The 20551-nt window shown below is 38.0% G+C and overlaps 1 protein-coding gene across 1 annotated transcript in view; it reads left to right on the forward strand.

The window, feature by feature from the left end:
- mylka (myosin, light chain kinase a) overlaps nt 1-20551 on the forward strand; it is a 126986-nt gene that overhangs the window by 72386 nt on the left and 34049 nt on the right. Inside the window, exons 11-18 of the mRNA XM_073845747.1 lie at nt 2710-2862; nt 6228-6365; nt 7308-7505; nt 7711-7957; nt 8456-8539; nt 8867-9651; nt 10485-10601; nt 12093-12155. Coding sequence (XP_073701848.1) covers nt 2710-2862; nt 6228-6365; nt 7308-7505; nt 7711-7957; nt 8456-8539; nt 8867-9651; nt 10485-10601; nt 12093-12155 — 1785 coding nt within the window. The remainder of the gene's footprint in view (nt 1-2709; nt 2863-6227; nt 6366-7307; nt 7506-7710; nt 7958-8455; nt 8540-8866; nt 9652-10484; nt 10602-12092; nt 12156-20551) is intronic.

The raw sequence follows: 20551 nt of genomic DNA on the forward strand, positions 1-20551 counted from the left end.
AGTGCCCTATACTCTCGTTATGATCACTCCAAGATAACTTTGTTAGTGTATTGTCTGCAATTTTATCTGCATGATCTTCACCCTGTCTAACTCAACTTTTGTAAAATGGATTAAAGGGATTGTTTACCCAAAAATTACCTCATGATTTACTCACCCTCAAGCCATCCTAGGTGTATAATAGCTCTTTCTTTCAGACAAATTCAATTAGAGTTATATTAAAAAATGTCGTGGCTCTTCCAAGCTTCATAATGGCAGTGAATGGTGGTCAAGATTTTGAATCAAAGTAATATGCATCCATTTATCATAAAAAGTACTCCACACGGCTCCAGGGGGTTAAGTCCTTCTGAAGTGAATCGATGTGTTTGTGTAATAAAAATATTCTTCCAAAATATCTACAGTGAGGGAAAAAATGATTTGATCCCCTGCTGATTTTGTACGTTTGCCCACTGACAAAGAAATGACCAGTCTATAATTTTAATGGTAGGTTTATTTTAACAGTGAGAGACAGAATAACAACATCAATCCCCTATCGATCTTAAAAGGAGTGCTCCTAATCTCAGTTTGTTACCTGTATAAAACACACCTGCACTGTAAAAAAATGATATGATGAAAAAGCCATGACAACTTTAAAATTATTTTAACTCATAAATATAATTTAAGCAATTTATACTACACTGCAAAAAAAAAAAAAAAAAAAAATCACCCGTTTCATCTTAGCAACGTAAGTTTTGTAGCTGCCTTAAGATTTTAAGTTATTTCAGCTTAAAAGCACAAGTCATTTCAACTCACAACTTTAAATCAATTATGTTGAAATAAGTTACAAGCAACCATTGAATCAATGTCAAAAATAGTTGATTTGTCAATGTTATTGACACATTAATTAATATCACCCGCTAATGCTGAAAAAATGTTGAAATTCCAACAAGCCACCATTATTGTGATCAGTGATTGTTTTAGTTGGGCTCTAAAGCAACTAAAGCAAATACTGATCACAACAATGGTGGTTTGATGATTTTTCAACTAATAGCGGATGCAAAAGATTTACAAATCAACTATTTTTTTTACATTGATTCAATGGTTGCTTGCATGCTAAAACTTATTTCAACAATTTAATAAGTTGAAACAGAAAATATTGTAAAATCAAATGAACTGAAATAAAGCAATTTAAAGTCATGAGTTGAAATGACTTGTGCTTTTAAGCTGAAATAACTTAAAATCTTAAGGCAGCCACAAAACTTACATTCCTAAGTTGAAACGGGTGAAATTTTTTTACAGTGTGTCCACAGAAGCAATCAATCAATCATTTTCCGAACTCTTCACCATGACCAAGACCAAAGACCTGCCCAAGGATGTCAGCAACAAGATTGTAGACCTACACAAGGCTGGAATGGGCTACAAGACCATCGCCAAGCAGCTTGGTGAGAAGGTGACAACAGTTGGTGCAATTATTCGCAAATGGAGGAAACTCAAAATAACTGTCAATCTCCCTCGGTCTGAGGGTTCATGCAAGATCTCACCTCCTGGAGTTTCAATGATCATGAGAACAGTGAGAAATCAACCCAGAACTACATGGAAGGATCTTGTCAACGATCTCAAGGCAGTTGGAACCATAGTCACCAAGAAAACAATTGGTAACACACTACGCCTTTGAAGGACTGAAATCCTGCAGCACCCGCAAGGTCCCCCTGCTCAAGAAAGCACATGTACATGCCCGTCTGAAGTTTGCCAATGAACATCTGAATAAATCATAGGAGAACTGGGTGGAAGTGTAGGCATCAACTCAACTCAATGCTGCCTATAACCCCAAGAACACCATCCCCACCGTCAAACATGGAGGTAGAAACATTATGCTTTGGGTTTTTTTTTCTGCTAAGTGGAAAGGACAACTTTAAAGCATTAAAGGGACAAGCATTAAAGGGACGATGGACGGGGCCATGTACCGTCAAATCTTGGGTGAGAACCTCCTTCCTTCAGCCAGGGCATTGAAAATGGGTCGTGGATGGGTATTCCAGCATGACAATGACCCAAAACACACGGCCAAGACAACAAAGGAGTGGTTCAAGAAGAAGCACATTAAAGTCCTGCAGTGGCCTAGCCAGTCTCCAGACCTTAATCCCATAGAAAGTCTGTGGAGGGAGCTGAAGGTTCGAGTTGCCAAACATCAGCCTCAAAACCTTAATGACTTAGAGAGGATCTGCAAAGAGGAGTGGGACAAAATCCCTCCTGAGATGTGTGCAAACCTGGTGGCCAACTACAAGAAACGTCTAACCTCTGTGATTGCCAACAAGGGTTTTGCCACCAAGTACTAAGTCATGTTTTGCAAAGGGGTCAAATACTTATTTCACTCATTAAAATGCAAATAATTTTTTTTTTCAAAACCTTTTTGAAATGCATTTTTCTGGTTGTTTTGGTTGTTATTCTGTCTCTCACTGTTCAAATAAACCTACCATTAAAATTATAGACTGATAATTTCTTTGTCAGTGGGAAAATGTACAAAAAAAAAAAAAGCAGGGGATCAAATAATTTTTTTCGCAAAAGAGTGGCGTTCCAGCTTAGGATGTAGGTACGCTTCGGTGAGAATATGGTAGTCTCGCAAGAACAAAGTTTTGTTTACAGAAAGAGAAAAACCAGTTGTCTCTTGATTTATATTAAAGTCCTCCAACATTTTTCTTTAAAATTTTTCTTTTTGTTCTGTTTCTGTCTTTTTAGATCAGCCTGTTCCATATTCTCACACTGTGTTTGAGAATAATAGAGCTCAGCTGACAGTTAAAGCAGCTGTTTTGGACGATGCAGGCTTGTATTCATGTGTCGCAGTGAATGATCATGGCAGGGCTGTGTGTACAGCTCATGTGCTGGTTAAAGGTAAGACACACGCCCCCTTCTTCTATAATTATTATTTTCCAGTATGTTCAGAATTAAAAATTGTTGGATGCTGAAGTCACACCTAACACTGTCTGAATGTCATTGCATTAGATAAACAATATCAAACCAGGGTGATTTATTTTAAGTAAAGGTATCTCAAACAAACACACTTTTTAATCTAAACATTTCACAATAATAACATTAGAGCCCAGGCTAAGCAGAATGTTCATAAAAGTGCCATCCCACTTTTATTCTCAAGTTAAATTTAATAATTTTTGAAAGTTAAGTTTCAGCTCTAAAATGAAATGGCAAGTCAAACTTATTATAAAACAAAATATAAGTAATTCTGTTATCTTGGAACCCCTCCAGTATCTAATTATCTAATTGCACTAATGTAATTGCAGGGTAGTTACATTTGAATGTTAAATGTTATATCATTCTTTTGAATGTCCTAAATACCTTTCTTTGTATTTGTAAGGTGTTTGAGTCATAAAAAAAATCTTCACTCATACATTGCAGGAGGAGTTTAGTATATGTTTCATTGATCAGTGAATATCATGGATGTGTTTTCTGAGAGTTATTTTAAGGTTCTCAGGAATAGAGAAACATCTGTTCTCTTGCAGTCTGCGAGGCTGTCTAATGGCGGAGGTTCCATGTTCAAGTGGGTTAAAAATGTAAAATACCAGTCTTTTCCCACACACACACACACACACACACCCACACCCACACACACACACACACACACACACACACACACATACACACACACACACACTGCAGTAGCCGTATCTGATCTGAGTCTCAGAGGACAACTTGAAGAGAAATGACCCTCTCTCCCTAAAAAAAGTTTGATGTAGTTTAGACTTTTTTACTAATGTGTTTCAGACAATATGCATTAATGTAAATGTGCAATACTATTCAGCATGCATTTAGAAGCCATGAATAGACAGTGTGTGTATATATATATATATATTAGGGATGGGAAGATTCCCCGATTCACTCGGTGCATTGGTTTAAAAAGTTAACGATGCGATGCATCGGTTTAAAAAGTGCGCATCGGATACAAATTGGCATTTGTATCGCGATGCATCGTTTCTAACATATCTGTATCGGTAAATCCCGATTTATTTCTTTATAATTATTAGTAGACATAAAATACTTTTATTATTTAGAAAGTGGAAAATATTGTTAGATTGTTTTCTCCCCTCTGAACTGTTTCTCAAGCACGTCTCCCTTCACTGCTGCGTGAATGACGTAAGCCTATCACAACACTACAGAAACCGGGCGTCCAGAAAGTCACATAGAGCAGGGATTCTCAACCGGTGGCCCGCGAGACGGCTTAAAATTAATTTAAATTTTATCCTAAAATGGTCAAAGCACGGCCTCTTTCGTGTTCTGTGATTGATTGCTTTGGACTCGGCGCAACAAGCCTCATCGCACTGTTAAATACAGACTGAACGGCGGCTCAAAACTTTCAACCGCGGCACGCAAACATCATCAGAGACCTGCAAGGGACGGATTTTTTAGTCCCGCTCCTGCAGAAATGTATGTTTTTTTGTCCCACTCCCACCAGCAAAAGCCCACATAAAAGTAACCTGTACCCCCGCGGAAAAACGGGTCTCTACTTCATCTCTTGACTGCATGAAACAAACCCTCGCACTAATGTAAAAGTAAAGACGATCAGATTAATAGTAACAATGACACTCTTGCATATCGGAGTCTAGGCACGCATAAAGTCCGCTGTTGATTCATGAACTAGTCATGCTTTCGGAGCTCTGATCCATAGTATTTTTGTGTGAAATTTCAAAATATTTGCATAGTTGTCAAAATGAATTTCTTGTGAGTGTTTTATAATGGATGCTCACCCATAGAGGTGGATCTTGTAAGGGCCAGTTGTGTTTATGCACATATGAGCACCAGCATCAACAGATATAGTATGTATTTTTTGTATTTATCATTTGTATGTTCATTTTATAATGGATACAAACAGATATTCGGTCAGTCCAGTTCAAATGGACAGGTTTAGTGAGTGGTATTTTGGCGTCTCCCTGTTGTTCTGTTTGGCAGGTTCACTTACTTTAGAAAAAGTACTCTGTAGTTGTTTAGAATGTCTGAATTAAAGAATTCAGGAGCTTTAAATTTGTCTAATATATATATATATATATATATATATATATATATTTAAACACACACACACACACACACACACACACACACACACACACACACACACACACATATACATATATATACATAATCAAAAAGTCTTGGTTTTACTTGGTTAATAAATAATCAAACTCATTCAATGGCACCGCATCCTCTTTCACATCATCACATAAACTTGATCTAATTAGTTAGTGCTGAATTATCGCATCGTATCGTGATATGGGTGTGAATCGTATCGTATTGCATCGCAATATGTCACAAATGTATCGTTAATATATCGGATCGGATACTTTGTACCTTGCCCAACCCTAATATATATATATATATAGAAAGGAGTATTTCAAAACAGAACAGTGTATAAGGACAAGTCTAAAATATAATTCAACATCACTGAATCAACTTAAATACATTAACTTCTACCAATAAAAATAATGTTTAAGAGTTAAACTAGGTAGAAATAGCACTTTGCCGTAATTGTAGGTTTCCACTTTTTGCAGTGTGATTTCACATGTTTAAAATTAGAATTTTCTTTTGAGATTCGTTTACATTACTGTAAAGAATAATAATAAGGTTGGTGATTATACAGTATGAGATAAATTGGCATATATAGCTTATATGGTTTTGATGAAGGAGTAGTTCCAGTTTGTGTCTTCACAATGATGTTGAGGAACAGATTAAGGGAAACACCAGAGGACCAGTAGCTTCATCTAAAACAGCTGTATTCCCGACTGACCTTATGATACGACATCTCCACAGGCTCTTACGGCCTGCAACATCCATTAACTTTCTGATGCATTATCTAATAGTTCTAACATTGACACAGGATGTCACCCAACTTTTCTCATGTAGAATAATCATGTGACTGATTCTGGTGGAGTACTGAAGAAGATACTGTCAGCACATGTAATGCACTGCTGAAGATAAAATAAATAACTGATGGAAAATACAATTAGATCTGTGGTCATTTAGACAATGTGAACATGATTATCCTTCTAAAATGCCTAGAACATGGAATCAAAAAGCAGTACTTTCAAATGATAAAATTATGGTGTTATCACACAAAGCACAGTGCTATATCATGTGTATGTGTGTGTATTGGACTGTTTCTCTACACTATGTCAATTTAAAAAAAAATCTGTTGTATGTTTTTTTTAATTAAATTTTAGCAGGGTTTATGTAATCTGTATTTTTCTCTCCAGCTAAGCCAAGTGATAAGAGGTCTGCTGCTCCTCCTGTGACTGATGTAAGGAGACCATCTGCCCCAGTGTTCCTCAAAGGTCTGCAGGATCTCAGAGTCATGGATGGCAGTCAGGTCACCATGACTGTGGAAGTGACAGGTATGATTATTTTATTTTATTTTCATGAAATTTGCATTTCATTGTCAGAAATGACCTTTTTCAATAATTTGCCTGCTGGAATTTATGTTCAGAGTCATTTTTACTTTTATGAAAAGCATTTTATATTGTGTATAATGTACACGAAATTACATGTCATTATATTAAATGAAATATAATTATATTAAATTATATATATTTTTCACGGTCTGCTGGGTGTTTTAAATTTTTGTACAATGTTTTCAAAACTGATTTGATTTTTTCAATCACAACTTTATAACTTTATATGCTACCTACACAATTAAAAACACTAGTCACTGCACTAAAAAACAAACCATTTGTTTGTTTGTTCAGTCAGTTAAAAAAAAAATCAGTATGAGAAATGCAAGTCATTTTTGCCACTGTTACCCTGATTCATATCATATACTAATGCAGGTTTACAGCAAAATCTACAATAATTAATTGTAAAATCTGAATTCTGCTAAAAATTTTTAAATCTGCTTTGCATATTTCTAAATAGATTATCTTTTGCAGTGTTTAGTAGTAATGAATGGAATTTCCTTTGTACTCCCTTAAGAGGGATCATTTAACTCCACATTTGTGTGTCGTCTAGTGTCTATGTGCTTGTGTATGCTGATTATATAATTGTGAGCACTTCCTGTGTAACGTTGAGGGGTCTCCTGACTGTGTATTTGCATGAACATGTGACCTCAGCAATGTAGGAACTTTCTAAAAGTTTTTTTTTTCTCTCTCTCTCATTATTAATGTGACTCAAGCTATTGCTTTACCTATCAGCAATGTGGCTTGTAAAACACAGTACACAACTTTCTTTCACACTCTGTTAGTGGTGTTGATTATTCTTTATTTTGTCCCACTGACCTCCATTCATTGTCTTTAACCCTAATTTGCTTAATCATTTGCAAGTATGATGTGTGTTGTATGTAGGAAATCCTACCCCTGAGGTGGTCTGGCTGCATAATGGAAAAGAGATCCAGGAGTCTGAAGATTTCCATTTTGAGAGGAAGGGCTGTCAGTATACTCTCTTCATACAGGAAGTGTTTCCTGAGGACACAGGGACTTACACCTGTGAGGTGTGGAATGAAGCCGGAGTTGCTCGGACTGAAGCCTCACTCACTGTACAAGGTACAAATCAATCTGTCCCTTATTAGAAACATTACTTAATTGGGTAAATTATCACAGCAGGTATGATCTGCAACTAGTCTTTTCTTCTAATTTTCAATTTGTTTAGAAGTGATATTAAGGTGATATGATCTCATAATAAATATTACAATATAATAGTTGAATATGGATGTGATTCTCCAAATTTATTTTGGTTTGTTGCTCACAGAGCCTCAAGATGGAGTTCAGCCCTGGTTCATCACTAAAACCAAGGCTTCTACTGCCTCCCTGGGTCAACATGCTCTGCTCTCCTGTGCGATCGCTGGTGACCCCTTTCCAGAATTCATCTGGATGAAGGATGGGCAGGTAATATCTGGAGGTGGAGACTTTGAGATCCTACAGAAGGAAGATGTTGTCTCATTGCTCATCAGGAAAGTGAAGACACATCATGCTGGAAACTATGAGATTCATCTCAAGTAAGATTTAAGAAAATGACCTAAGACATAAGATATAATTTATTATATGTTAGGTGTAATAGTTTAGTATATAGTTTAGTATGTAGACATACACTCTTAAAAATAAAGGTTCCAAAAGGGTGTTTTTGCAGTGATGCTATAGAAGAACCATTTTTGGTTCCCCAAAGAACCTTTTAGTGAACAGTTCTTAAAAGAACCATTTTTCGACTATAAAGAACCTTTACTGCGTTTGAAAGGTTCCATGGATGTTCAAGGTTCTTCATGGAGCCATCAATGCCAATAAAGAATCTTTATTTTAAGAGTGTAATAGTTAACTATATAGTTAGATAAATGTTTTTTGTAATATTGACTCACTTTGAGAACTTAGTTCACATGCAATGAAATTATGCTTTTAGACAGTGCTGTCAAATCAGGAAATGTTGTGTTTTTCAGTTCTTAATTTACTTTTTCAATTCAGTTCCATGAATTTAGCAGTCAAAAATCATGTTCTGATCTTAGGAATAAAGTAGGAGAGTGCAGCTCAGTGGCCGCTCTGTACGTCAGTGAAGACCCCATGTCATCTGGTGACGACTCTCATAAGCGGTACATTCTCCTTCTATTCTTGCTCTCCTCTGCCCCAAAGCTATATTTACAGGCCTTACCCCTCAACCCCTGCACTAAATCTACATAATCTCTCTTTATAACCAAACGCTCTGTTTATGCTTCCTCACTCAGCTGTGCTGTTGTGTGGGTTAGTCTAGGGGCCTCATTCTGGTCTCATTTCCCTATAAGGTCTCTGAAGTCATCTCTGATGCAACTCTGTCGTGTTGAACTAACTCTCCCCCTCGATTAAGCTGCTCTCCAGTGTGGGCTGAGCTAGCTGGGGCTTTAACCATCTCTGTATTTTTTTCTCCATTCTTCCTGTGGCAGCCGAGGGGTGGAGAGGACTGCGCCAGCCAGGGGAGGACAGCCAGAGACTCCCAGCGCTGCAGCATCGCGCTCTGAGCCACTCTGGGAACACAACAGTCAGGATCAGGAAGAAGAGGAGGGCTCGGCCAGCCGTGGGCTTCTCAAACGGTGCGTAGAGACAAAGGAGCATCGGGAAGACCAGATCCGACAGCAGGAAGCCGAACAGATCGACTTCAGAACTGTGCTCGGCCGCAAGGTCAACACTAAGAGCGTCTCCGAGGAAGACCTGAAGGAGATCACGGCCGAGCAGATGGACTTCAGAGGGAATCTCCAACGGCAGATCAAGCCCAAGACCCAGACAGAAGAGGAGCGCAAAGTCAACTCTCCACAGCAGGTGGACTTCAGAGCAGTGCTGGGAAAGAAAGGAAGCCAAGGGCCAAAACCTGGTCTTGGATCCATAGTGAAAACACAACCCAACAAAACTGAAGCTGTTGACTTCAGGTCGGTGTTAGGCAACAAGAAAAAACAACCAGCCCAGGACAGGAATGGAGAAACCCAAAGTGATAAAGACACCAGAGGAAAGGAAAATGATGTAAATTGTGTGGATGGAGGGATAAAAGAAAAAACAAAATCGGTTGGAAAGAAAGAGCCCGTTTTTACGCAGAAACTGAGTGATGTGACGGTATTGGATGGGGAACGTTTGCATCTACACTGCCAACTTTCATCTGAATCTCCTGCTAAAGTGACATGGACGCTTGATGGAAAACTCATCAAACCATCCAAATTCATCATTATTGCTAATGAGGGTCAGTGTTGCACTTCACATTTGATATTACATAAAAGGAATAGTTTGATTATTTCTGTCATGGATGAAGGTTTTTTTTTTTTTTTTTTAATCAAGGGCTCTATTAGTTTACATGCTTTTGTACATATGTCAACCATTAGCAGACCAGAGGTACAGTGTGATGTTGATTTTATACAACAGTTCTCCAAGCAAGAAATTAATATTGAGTACCTGATATTTCAAACTTTTGGTCCACTAATGAAAATAGGTCCAAATGAAGTCAACCCTGGACCAACTTTGCTGCTAAAAAACAGAACAGTTGGCTGAAGCGCCACAAACACAGACAAACACTCTCAGAATGCCACTTATCAGACATGAGAACCAGAACTGTTACATAATTGTCTTTAAACAGCGGTCACATGACACTCTAATGGCAGCCGTGGTAAAATGGCAGGAGTGTAATTGGATGAGGGTTTATTCAAGGCGTTTCTTGATGCAACATGATGTTTGAGAAATCTAAAGTGAAAAGTAGTTTGTAGGTGTAGACTGAGAGCCACATCTCTGTGGTTTGGACCCCTGTCATTAGGGAATGTATGATTCATAAAGACTTCATCTGACTCAAGTATGTCAAAGTTGTGACCCAGACAAGTTGCCCTGTGTACTTTGGCAAATATCTGATTGAACATGCAGAAATATTCTGCTTTGGGAACTACCGACAGTATCATTTGCCCCATAGGCGTCTTTGACATCATGCAACAGAAACTTTGAAAATAGGTTAACTTTACCTTAAAAGAAAGGACTTCTTTAACTTTCTAATAATAAATATTAAATGTGTGTGTGTATGTGTGTGAGCAGGTGGTAAGTGCTCTCTGACCATTGATAAAGCTCTACCTGAGGATGAAGGACAATATGTGTGCAGGGCAGAGACCAACGAGGGCAAGACAGAGTGTTCCTGTATGGTCCTAGTGGACGGTGAGTGTATCTCATTACACACCAGTACAATAAATGAGTTTACAGCATGATTTTCCTGTATCCACTCTTTGAAACTCAATAGGCTCTCAAGGGATGAGGTGTACTGTAACCCTATGTTGCAAAAGTGTCAAAAATATAGTTTTTTTCAATGTTTAATCTTTTTTTTTTTTACACAAACAGTTTAAATTTGCCGTTCTTTGACAATATTATGGCTTCATTTCAGTCTGTTTTGGGCTGGGCAGTGTGCTTGACCATTTCCCTAGAGTCTCTGTCTGAGCTCTGCATCTTCCGGTAATTACTGACCAGAACAGCCTGCGTTGTGTCCCTTGCATATCCCAAGATCTCCCTTTTTCACTTTGCAGAATATGTCTTTACAGCTGTCTCTTTGTCCCACATAACATAGCATTACATCCCATGTTTTCATGACGATCTCTAGATTTTTGTCCTGGACATGTCCCTACAGTCATCTCTTTCTCTCAGCTCTTTTTTTTTAGGACTTTACAACTGTTTTAAATATCTTTGTTTCACTTTAGAGGATGTGTTTAGCTGTCTTTGGATCTATTTATGTCCCATGTCCCAATAGCCAGTCTTGATTTACAGGACATCTCCCTACAACTAGTCCATTTGTCCAGGATCAAATATTTTGATAGTTATCTCTTTTTTCTGTACTGCTTTGCAGGACATGTCCCAGCAATCGTCTCTAGATCTCTTTGTACCAACTACAGCTCCTTATACCTCTCTGTTCTGCTTTCCAGGACATGTCCTCACAGCTGTTTATAAATCTTTCTGTCTGCCATTACAAAACTTGACTTTACAGTCATCCTTCTTAACAACATGTTATACAGGTTGCAATGCATGTCCATTCATGACAACCATCACCTGATCCCTATGTCAAATCTATGTGGTCTTCTCTAGAACACTCCATCCCTACAGTTATCTCTTTCTCTCAATTCTGATTTCCAGGACATGCCTTTACATCTGTTTATACAAGAGATTTCATGTCAAGATTTCACAGTCCTGCTTTACAGGGCATGTCCCTACAGTTGTGTTTGGATATCGCTGTTCTGCTTAACAGGCCATGTCCCTGCAACCATCACTAGATCTCAGTGTTCTGCTTTACAGTTCGTGTCCATACAGCCATCTAACAATCTCTGTTTAGCTCATTTTAAAAGACATGTCCTTACAGCTGTCTCTAGACATATCTGTCCTGCTTAACAGTGACAAAAGAAGGACACCTTGACCTTGAAAAATGATTATTTTTAATGGAAGTATGCTTTTTGGCACTTGTTTTGTCTCTGCAGAATGTGGCAATCATAAAATGGTAATGACCTCTCAAAAGAAATATTTGATGTAACTAGCCCAGATAGTTTAGGAACTTTTTTCTATTTGTAAAAGATGAAGTGGATGAATAATATGCTGATTTCATAATGGTCACATGAATTTGATTCTAATTTTTTGTGTTCTTTCTGTATTCTGTCTCTCTGTGTTCAGATCCCACTGTCTCCACACCAGCTGATAAGCGAAGCAGGAAGCCCTCTACCCCAACCACAGAGAGTGAGTTTCCAAAATATGTACTTCCTTTTTTTATATCCCAATATGGAGTGGCGTGGGAGAAGTGAACCTTTCCCACTGCAGAACGCGCACACACACACACACACACACACACACACACACACACACACACACAGAGTTATGTTGCTTGAAGCTTTTATAGACAACATCACTAGGGCTAAATCACTGAGATGATTACTTTTTAATTACTTTCTTCAGTCCACAAGATAAAGAAAATATTTTTTAAGTTTTTCAGTTGTTTGAGATTATGTTCAGCAGGTTGCTACTTTTTTTGTAAAAATATGATAAAAATCTGATTAAAACACAAACAAACAAAGATATCCGTCTGCTTCTTACCTAGTTTGTAATTATCTGCAGATAAGTAAAGATGAAAACTGTAGTGAACAAAATAACATTTTAGGCTGGACTATTATTAATAAAGACCTTATTAAAGACTTACTAAAGTCCTTGCAGTATTTTCTGTTGTTGCCTATGGTGTTTAGGAAAGGAAAGGAAAGGAAAGGAAAGGAAAAGAGGTGAAGTGAGGCCAAGTATGGTGACCCATACTAGGAATTTGTGCTCTGCATTTAACCCATCCAAGTGCACACACACAGTAGTGAACACACACACCGTGAACACACACCCGGAGCAGTGGGCAGCCATTGCTGTGGCGCCCGGGGAGCAGTTGGGGGTACGGTGCCTTGCTCAAGGGACTCACCTCAGTCATGGTATACATTCACTCCCCCCACCTATAATCCCTGCCGGACCTGAGACTCGAACCTGCAACCTTTGGGTTACAAGTCCGACTCTCTAACCATTAGTCCACGGTTGCCCCTTACCACGTCTGCCCCTTAAAGTTAATGTTAAAAGTTAGTTAATGGTCAATAGTTTTGCATAGTCCAGAAGTTGTAGTACAATATAGTATAGTATAGCACAGAATAGCATAGTTTAAAACAAACCCTAGAGGAGGTCATTGCTTACTTTTAAACCAGTTGTTGACTTCTCACACTCTTCATCAGACGAGATGTTTGACAAGACTACTGGAAAGCTGACTTTAGACTGATTTCATATGTTAAACAAACTGAATGAGCAAGAAGTAGACAGACAAAAATGAGGGGTGAACAAAGGTTAGTTTTAAAGATATAAGAACAGAATATAACAATGTTACTGAAAGTGGAGAGAAAGAGAGTAAGACATCATGACTCTTGCTGCATGACTGCTTGGCAAAACCCACTTGGATTTCCTTGTATGGGCTCAGTCAAGACTCTTACTCTCACTCCACGAGGAGTGTTGTATGAGTTTTCTAACATTGTTTTTAACATGCCTATCATTCTTCGGAATGTTTTGTGAAGGTTTTGTATACTAGTAAGTCTAATTTTCACCTTTTCTCTTAGTAGACTGTTATGTTTTGCTCTGTACGTTTTGAACTTCAGAAATGGCTGAAAATGAAACTGGTGAAACAGATGATGTGTGCACTTATCCCTTAAGTGAAATGTCCCATATGTCTCAGGGATATTAATGATTGTTTATTCTTGAAAAAAAAGTTAGGCTGAGCAGTGCAATATGGCTGTATATCGGCACGGCTGTGATTTGGCTACTTCCTTCAAATCTTAAGTTGATAGTTTACAAGCTGAGCCCAAGCCTATTTTACTAATTAGAAAACATCACTTAAGAACTGGTAACAAAGGAACTTGAAATTCCTTCGTTAAATTGTTGTATTATGTAGAGTATTATGAGAGAGAGATAAACTGAGCGAGTGTGAATACCTGCATCTGATACAGCATTCATTCTTCATATTCACAATAAAACATTAGATTGAATGTCCGTTGAGGTGAGCGATATCTTTGTCGTACTATCCTTTCCTCTGTTAAAAGTGATTTCCGATTGCAGCACTGCTCAGTGCATATGTTGGCTGTGTCTTACAAGGTGTTGTTGACAGTAAAAACAACTTCCTTCATTACAACCCTGTTTGAGTCTCTTTCATTATAGAAGTCTTTACTGCGAACTCACTCACCATCATAAACACATTATTAATTGAATAATAATATGTAATAAACAACAACAGCCATCATAAAAGTTGCTAGGCAATTCAGTCAAAAGTACAAAGGCAGCACTCTTATATATAATTAAATTTACATAAAATATAATGTGATAAGATTTTGCCCTCAGCCAAAACAGTTTGCTCTGGAACAAATAATAGATTCATGAGACCAAAGACTGCCTGTTAGATATACCCAAAACTATATCTCATGAGATATAATAAAAATTATATCTTATGTTTAACCACTATCAGAGCCAGTGGCAAAATCCAGAATATCTGACCGAGTTAAGGCTGCTCTTGTCAGGTTTATGAGCACCGAAAGACCGCTGATGCCCTCCGAAAACATCGAAGCAATTTTTCAAATAGACATTCAAATTAATCTTAATTAACAAACTGCATATTTGGAGTCAACAAACAAGTACATTCTCGTCTAAAACAAACTTTTAAAACTACATTCTGTGACACAAAAACAGTATTATTTATTATCAGCCTCTCAGCCAATCAGATTCGAGGACCAGAAAAATAAATGTTTTATAAGGGTTCATGTTGTAACATGCACTACAGTGAAAGTCCTAATCATTTGTGAGTGTTTATTTTACTGGGACTTTTGAGTGAGTGGTAATTCACCTACTGTCTAGTGTTTGATATCAGTTACTTAATCATTTGGATTAATATTCTGCAACATGTAGCTGTCTGTGTAGATGGTACACAGCTACAACAGGAACACACATGATGACCCCTAATTTCTCAGCTTCAGTATGAACTTAAATGTGACAGGGTCAGTCTTTAGGCGATAATGACTCATGTTTGATGCTTTTTCAGAAGTGCATTTAGAAACTATATTCAAAAAAAAAAAAAAAACTGTGCTGAGTTATCTTGGTATCTTGTGCTGAGAATAAACAAGCAATCAGTGGCTGAGGCTGACAATAGAGGCTGACCATGACCATTTTGTAGCATCCGAGGCATCGGCAGGTCCTCCACCATAGAGGTTACATTCGGTCATTGAGTTGTTTGCAGTCCTGGAAAATCTGTGATTAAAAATCATGAAGCTATAAAAATAAGCAGTGGTGTCTTAGATGATGGAAAAATGTAACCTCCAAAGCACCTCTGAATCACTGGTAGATACTGAACCCAACTGGTGTCCTAAAGAACTCTCTAAAGTGCTTTCATAACCTGTTTGGAAACAACAACTACTGAATTCAGCTAGGCAGATCCCAGCTGAGTAAGAAGGGTCTTATCTAGTGAAACAATCTTTTTTTTTTTTTTTTTTTCAAAACAAATTGACAATTTATATACTTTTTAATCACACATGCTCGTCTTGTCTCGTCTCTGCAATATCTGTGTGATCCGGGTCAATACAGTTAGGGTATGTCGAGAAACTCCCAACACATGCGCATCACAGCGAGACAAGACAAGACAAGACAAGCATTTGAGGTTAAAAAGTATATAAATGGTCAATTTGTTTAAAAAATAACCGATTGTTTCACTAGATAAGACACTTCTTCCTCAGCTGGGATCGTTTAGAGCCCTTTGAAGCTGCATTTAAACTGCATTTTGGAAGTTCAAACTTGGGGGCACCATACATATCCATTATATGAAGAGAAATCCTGAAATGTTTTCATCAAAAAAAATAATAATTTCTTGAAGAGAAAAAGACATAGACATTTTGGATAACAAAGGGGAGAGTGCATTATCTGTAATTTTTTGTTCTGAAAGGGAACTAATCCTTTAATGGCTTATTTCAATTCTCTGTGTTATTAGCTGTGCTTGTTAAGGCAACCATCAATGTTGCTGTTCCACCAAAACTCATGGTCATTTGAAACCCAACTCATCCCACTTTCTATGTTCTACACAGTAAAGTCCCCAGTGTTAAATCAACACTGCTCAGAGTACATATGGTCCCACTCCAGATAGTGTTGAAGTAACACCGAAGCAGAGTTAAAGTTAATGAGGTAATTAGGTGATTAACAAAGTGATGATTGATCATTATTGAAGACACCTGATGTTAATAAGCAGAATCACCAAAGGAGAAAAACAAAATTTTTAAGCAACCATTATAGCGGTCAATGTTTGCATTAGTTGGGCTCTTGACCCTTAAATCTTTAACACTAGATTTTGTTTGGCTGCTGGGTTTGACATAAGCTCATGTCATCAGGTGATGATTATGTTTTAACATATTCGTTATTTGATGTGAATAACATAGTGTCTGATCTTAGTTTTTTTTTTTTTTTTTTGCTTACTGAAATAGCCTTTACAATCCACAGAAGTTCCAGCACTTCCTATTTTTTTTTTTTTTTTAGAAAATATTTTTTTACAATCTGTTTAAAAAAAAAAAATTAGTTTGTATCAGCACACATAGACATCAAGAACCAGGCCATGAATCTCAACAATGGTGACAAACGGCATATTCAGATAAACAGATCAACTCTGAACTCTCAACATTTATTCATGCCGCAATGCATGATGGGAGTCATGGATGAGTTCTGATTGGTTACAACACGCTTTTTGATGGTCACCGTCTTTGTGATTCTCACGCTGATTCTTCATGTCTGTGTGTCTACATTAAAATAAACTCTTTTTTTCATCATCTGTCTGATTATGCCAAAACTGATTGCTCTTTTGTTCACAATTTCTTGTAGTCTGTAAGGAAATCCTATGTCAAATATTCAAGTCAATATATGATGATTATGTTAAACACAGTCAATGGCACCTGATGACTTTTGCTCTTGGCTTGTCTGGCTGCTATAACAATTAAAACCGAACAAGACCTAATATTGAAGATTTAAGGGTCAAGAGCCCAACTAATGCAAACACTGACCACTAGAATGGTTGCTTAAAAATGTTGGTTTTCTCCTTTGGTGATTCTGCTTATTAACATCAGGTGTCTTCAATAATGATCAATCATCACTTTGTTAATCACCTAATTACCTTGTTAACTTTAACTCTGCTTCAGTGTTACTTTAACACTATCTGGAGTGGGACCATATGTACTCTGAGCAGTGTTGATTTAACACTGGGGACTTTACTGTGTACCACAGTATATGGAACCTGCATGTTCAAATCCTTTTGCATGCATCAAATTCAGTCACTCTGAAGAAGTAGAATGTATTTTTGTACATTCTTTACCTGTTTATCTTGTTGCTACACAGCTATTAGAAGAAACTCTCTCCCTTGTTCAAGTGTATTACTACAGTATGTCAGATTGTATACAGAGCTTTTAACTAAAAGTTCTCATTTCTATTCTGTCTCACTGTACATCACCATGCAGATGTTTCAGTGAATACACTATGCGTTTCTTTCTTTTTGTCTGTCTGGTTATTTTCAGCAGTGGTTGACAGTGTGGAGTGGTGTTATATTGGGTGATTTGTTGAAGCAGTGGAGGGCAGAGATTATCTGTTTCTCTAAGTACCTTAAAGTTGTCAGGCAGATACGTTTGATCCTGTAGCCCCAGACAATGTAGACTAAACATTATGAAACATGGAAGTGGGATGCTGTTGCCCTATGTGTGTGTGTCGTTTCAGTTTGCTTTTACTCACCGCCTCTGTATTTGTCTAATAAACCTGTGATTTACATTTATGTCTTAAACACCTAACCACAAAGCTTACTGGATTTAGTTGGATCTGTATGTTAACTGTTAGTGTTTTTAGGTACATTGATTTGTGAACATGTTATGTTCCCAAGCCAACTTCGGTCTATTAGCAATTTTACCATTTGTTGGGGGAGTGCAGTAAGAACCAGCTTGAATGCTAAAACAGATTAAAGATAGTAATGCTTGCGTGGATAGTAATGCAGCATTAAAAATAAAGTACATGAGATTACCTGCTACCATCTGCAATGACTTCAGTTTATTTGTTCATTAGGCTAACATTGTGGAACATCTTTTGCACAATTACTGCACCAAGTTGAGTAGACTGCGTTTTTAATCTGATGTGGCAAGGCAATAAAGAATGGATGTGCTGTCTGTTTAATAAGCTGTACAGTTTTAAGGCTTTAGGTCACATCTAAAGTGTACAATTTTTTTTTTTATTTTTATCCACTGGAATTTTTTGGAAAGTATTTTGATAGTTTTCTTGGCTGCACACCCAGAAGCAGAATACAACCAATTGAAAGGGCTGTACTTCTAATTCCTGTAGCCTTATTGTCATGTCAAACTGTTTACACCAAATAAGTAATTCTGTGTATTCAGTTAACAATGGTGATTTGTTGTTTGTATATTTGTTGAATGTTTACATGAATAAGTACTGTTAGCCACTTAGTATTGCTTCCCTTTCTGTACAAAGCACAAGAATGTGAGAGCAAGTCATTAGATAACTTAAAAAAGTATTAAATATTCAGCCAAATGATTTATGTATTGATATGTGTGTCTAATTTTATGTAATTTAGACATTATAAGTGTGACTTTAATGTGCAAAAGTGTCCAAATATATTTGTATATTTGCTAAAACCACATTTTACGTAAAATACATGAAAATGCTCATGACATCACATTGCCTTAGCATCCAAAATTTCACAGTGAGTTGAATATCTGAAGATTTTTACTATATTTGTTGTGCTACAATTGATTTTTTAATGAAAGCAAGTTAGTGATATCTGATCAACTCCATTGTTATCTATGTTTAAGTTCAGCTTGAGCTCTGTTTTGTCCAAATTTTAGGGATTCAGGTGAAAGCTCACTGCAAGCCCAATTTGAGCCAAAAGCAAAAATAGTTTTGTGTTGGAAAGAGGATGTTTTCATTTCCACGGCTATAGAGAAAGTGAGAGAGGAATGAGAGAATGGCCTCTCAGAGAGGGATGAGATTGGAATGTCTTACAACTGACAGAAAAACTCCTCCAAAGTTTGACATTATTTCAGTTTAGAATAGCTTTATTGCCACCGCTGCAGCTTTAGGCTTGTGTTTGTTGGCTTTGCCATCACATTGTTTCATGACAGCGATCAGATGTAAAATAAATAGTGCCAAAAGCTATTTCCTGGATTCTAGTTGGAGATATTTTTAGTATGACCAAAAAAGGCAAAGAGCAAAGAACCTTAGCAGCTGATCTCTCCTAGTACATACAGAGAAAAACATCTCTCCTTTCCTCTCATTCTGCTCTCCCTTCTTTCCGTTTTGTAAACAAGAGAGTGCATGTTGTCTCAAATACCCTAAATTCTATGAGTAGATCTACTGGTCGATGTTAACATTCATGTATTTGTGTGACTTGAAACCTGACATAGTTGAAGCCAAAAGTTTACACCTTTTAGAATCTGCAAAATGTTAATTATTTTACCAAAATAAGAGGGGTCATACAAAATGCATGTTCCCTTCCGGGAACTCGAGCCGCGTCTAGAACGCTATGGGGAACGCCATTGGCGGGCCGCACTCTGAACTGTGTCTAACAACCAATGAAATGACGGGAGTGACGTCACAGGCGCGGTGACGTCATCGACCGGGAAGTATAAAGCACGTGCGTTTGAAACCCGCGGCAGCTTTTGTCATTCAGCGAGAGCGCTCTGTGTCTGTCTGTCTTTAAACATATTGCTGTTTTTTGTGCCAGTTTGCACACCTTTATTTTGAGCAATATGTCAACCATGGGGGAAAGAAAGTTAAGAAACTAAGGCGGTACAAGCAGCCACATAGATAGTGTGTTCCTCCCTGCCAATGCTTCATTGCTGGTGGGGATACACACAGTCTATGTGTAGTCTGCTTGAGTGTAGAGCACGCACAGCCCTCGAAAAGGCTGACTGTCCACAGTGTGAGCGTAAAATCTCCACTGCGGGTGCTCCACGGAAGGCTCTCTTCGAGGAGGGAGCCTTCGCCAGCGTTTCTCGCGGGTCTGGCCCCGCTTCCGCCGAGGCGGAGCGGTAGCTGCACTCGTTGGGATCGCGGCTCGATCTATTAGAGGGACGGGAGACGGGTGTTTAAAAATACCCTATCTCCTCTCCTATCTGGTGGATCGGTAAACCTTTTTTCTGGATAAGGAAGCCCGCAATGCGGTTACTTCCCTCCAGGGAAGGTTTTCAACGCTTCCCATGTCTTCCTCCGAGGAGGTTGATGTGAAGAGCGTTGTCAAAAGTATTTAACCGCCCCCCCCCTGATCACCTCAGTATGATGAGCTGGTGGTTGTGCTGATTAATGCATTAGCTAAATAAGAATATGAGCCGCAGAAAAGCAAAAGCTATGCTTTATGCGGACTAAATCAGCACTTCCTAAACGGAGCTTTCTGCCCTTCCCCGATCTGCACAAAGAAATGTCTAGATCAAAGGGAAAACTAGTAAGAAAGATGATGCCGCTGGTTGAACAGACGCTAGCCAGCTATCTGTCGCCCAGTCTGGCATCATCCTTGAAAGCTCCGTCTTTGCTCTCCAGGCCTAAATAAAACT

This window comes from Garra rufa, chromosome 8, assembly GCF_049309525.1.
Source record: "Garra rufa chromosome 8, GarRuf1.0, whole genome shotgun sequence".
Classification (NCBI taxonomy): Eukaryota; Metazoa; Chordata; class Actinopteri; order Cypriniformes; family Cyprinidae; genus Garra; species Garra rufa.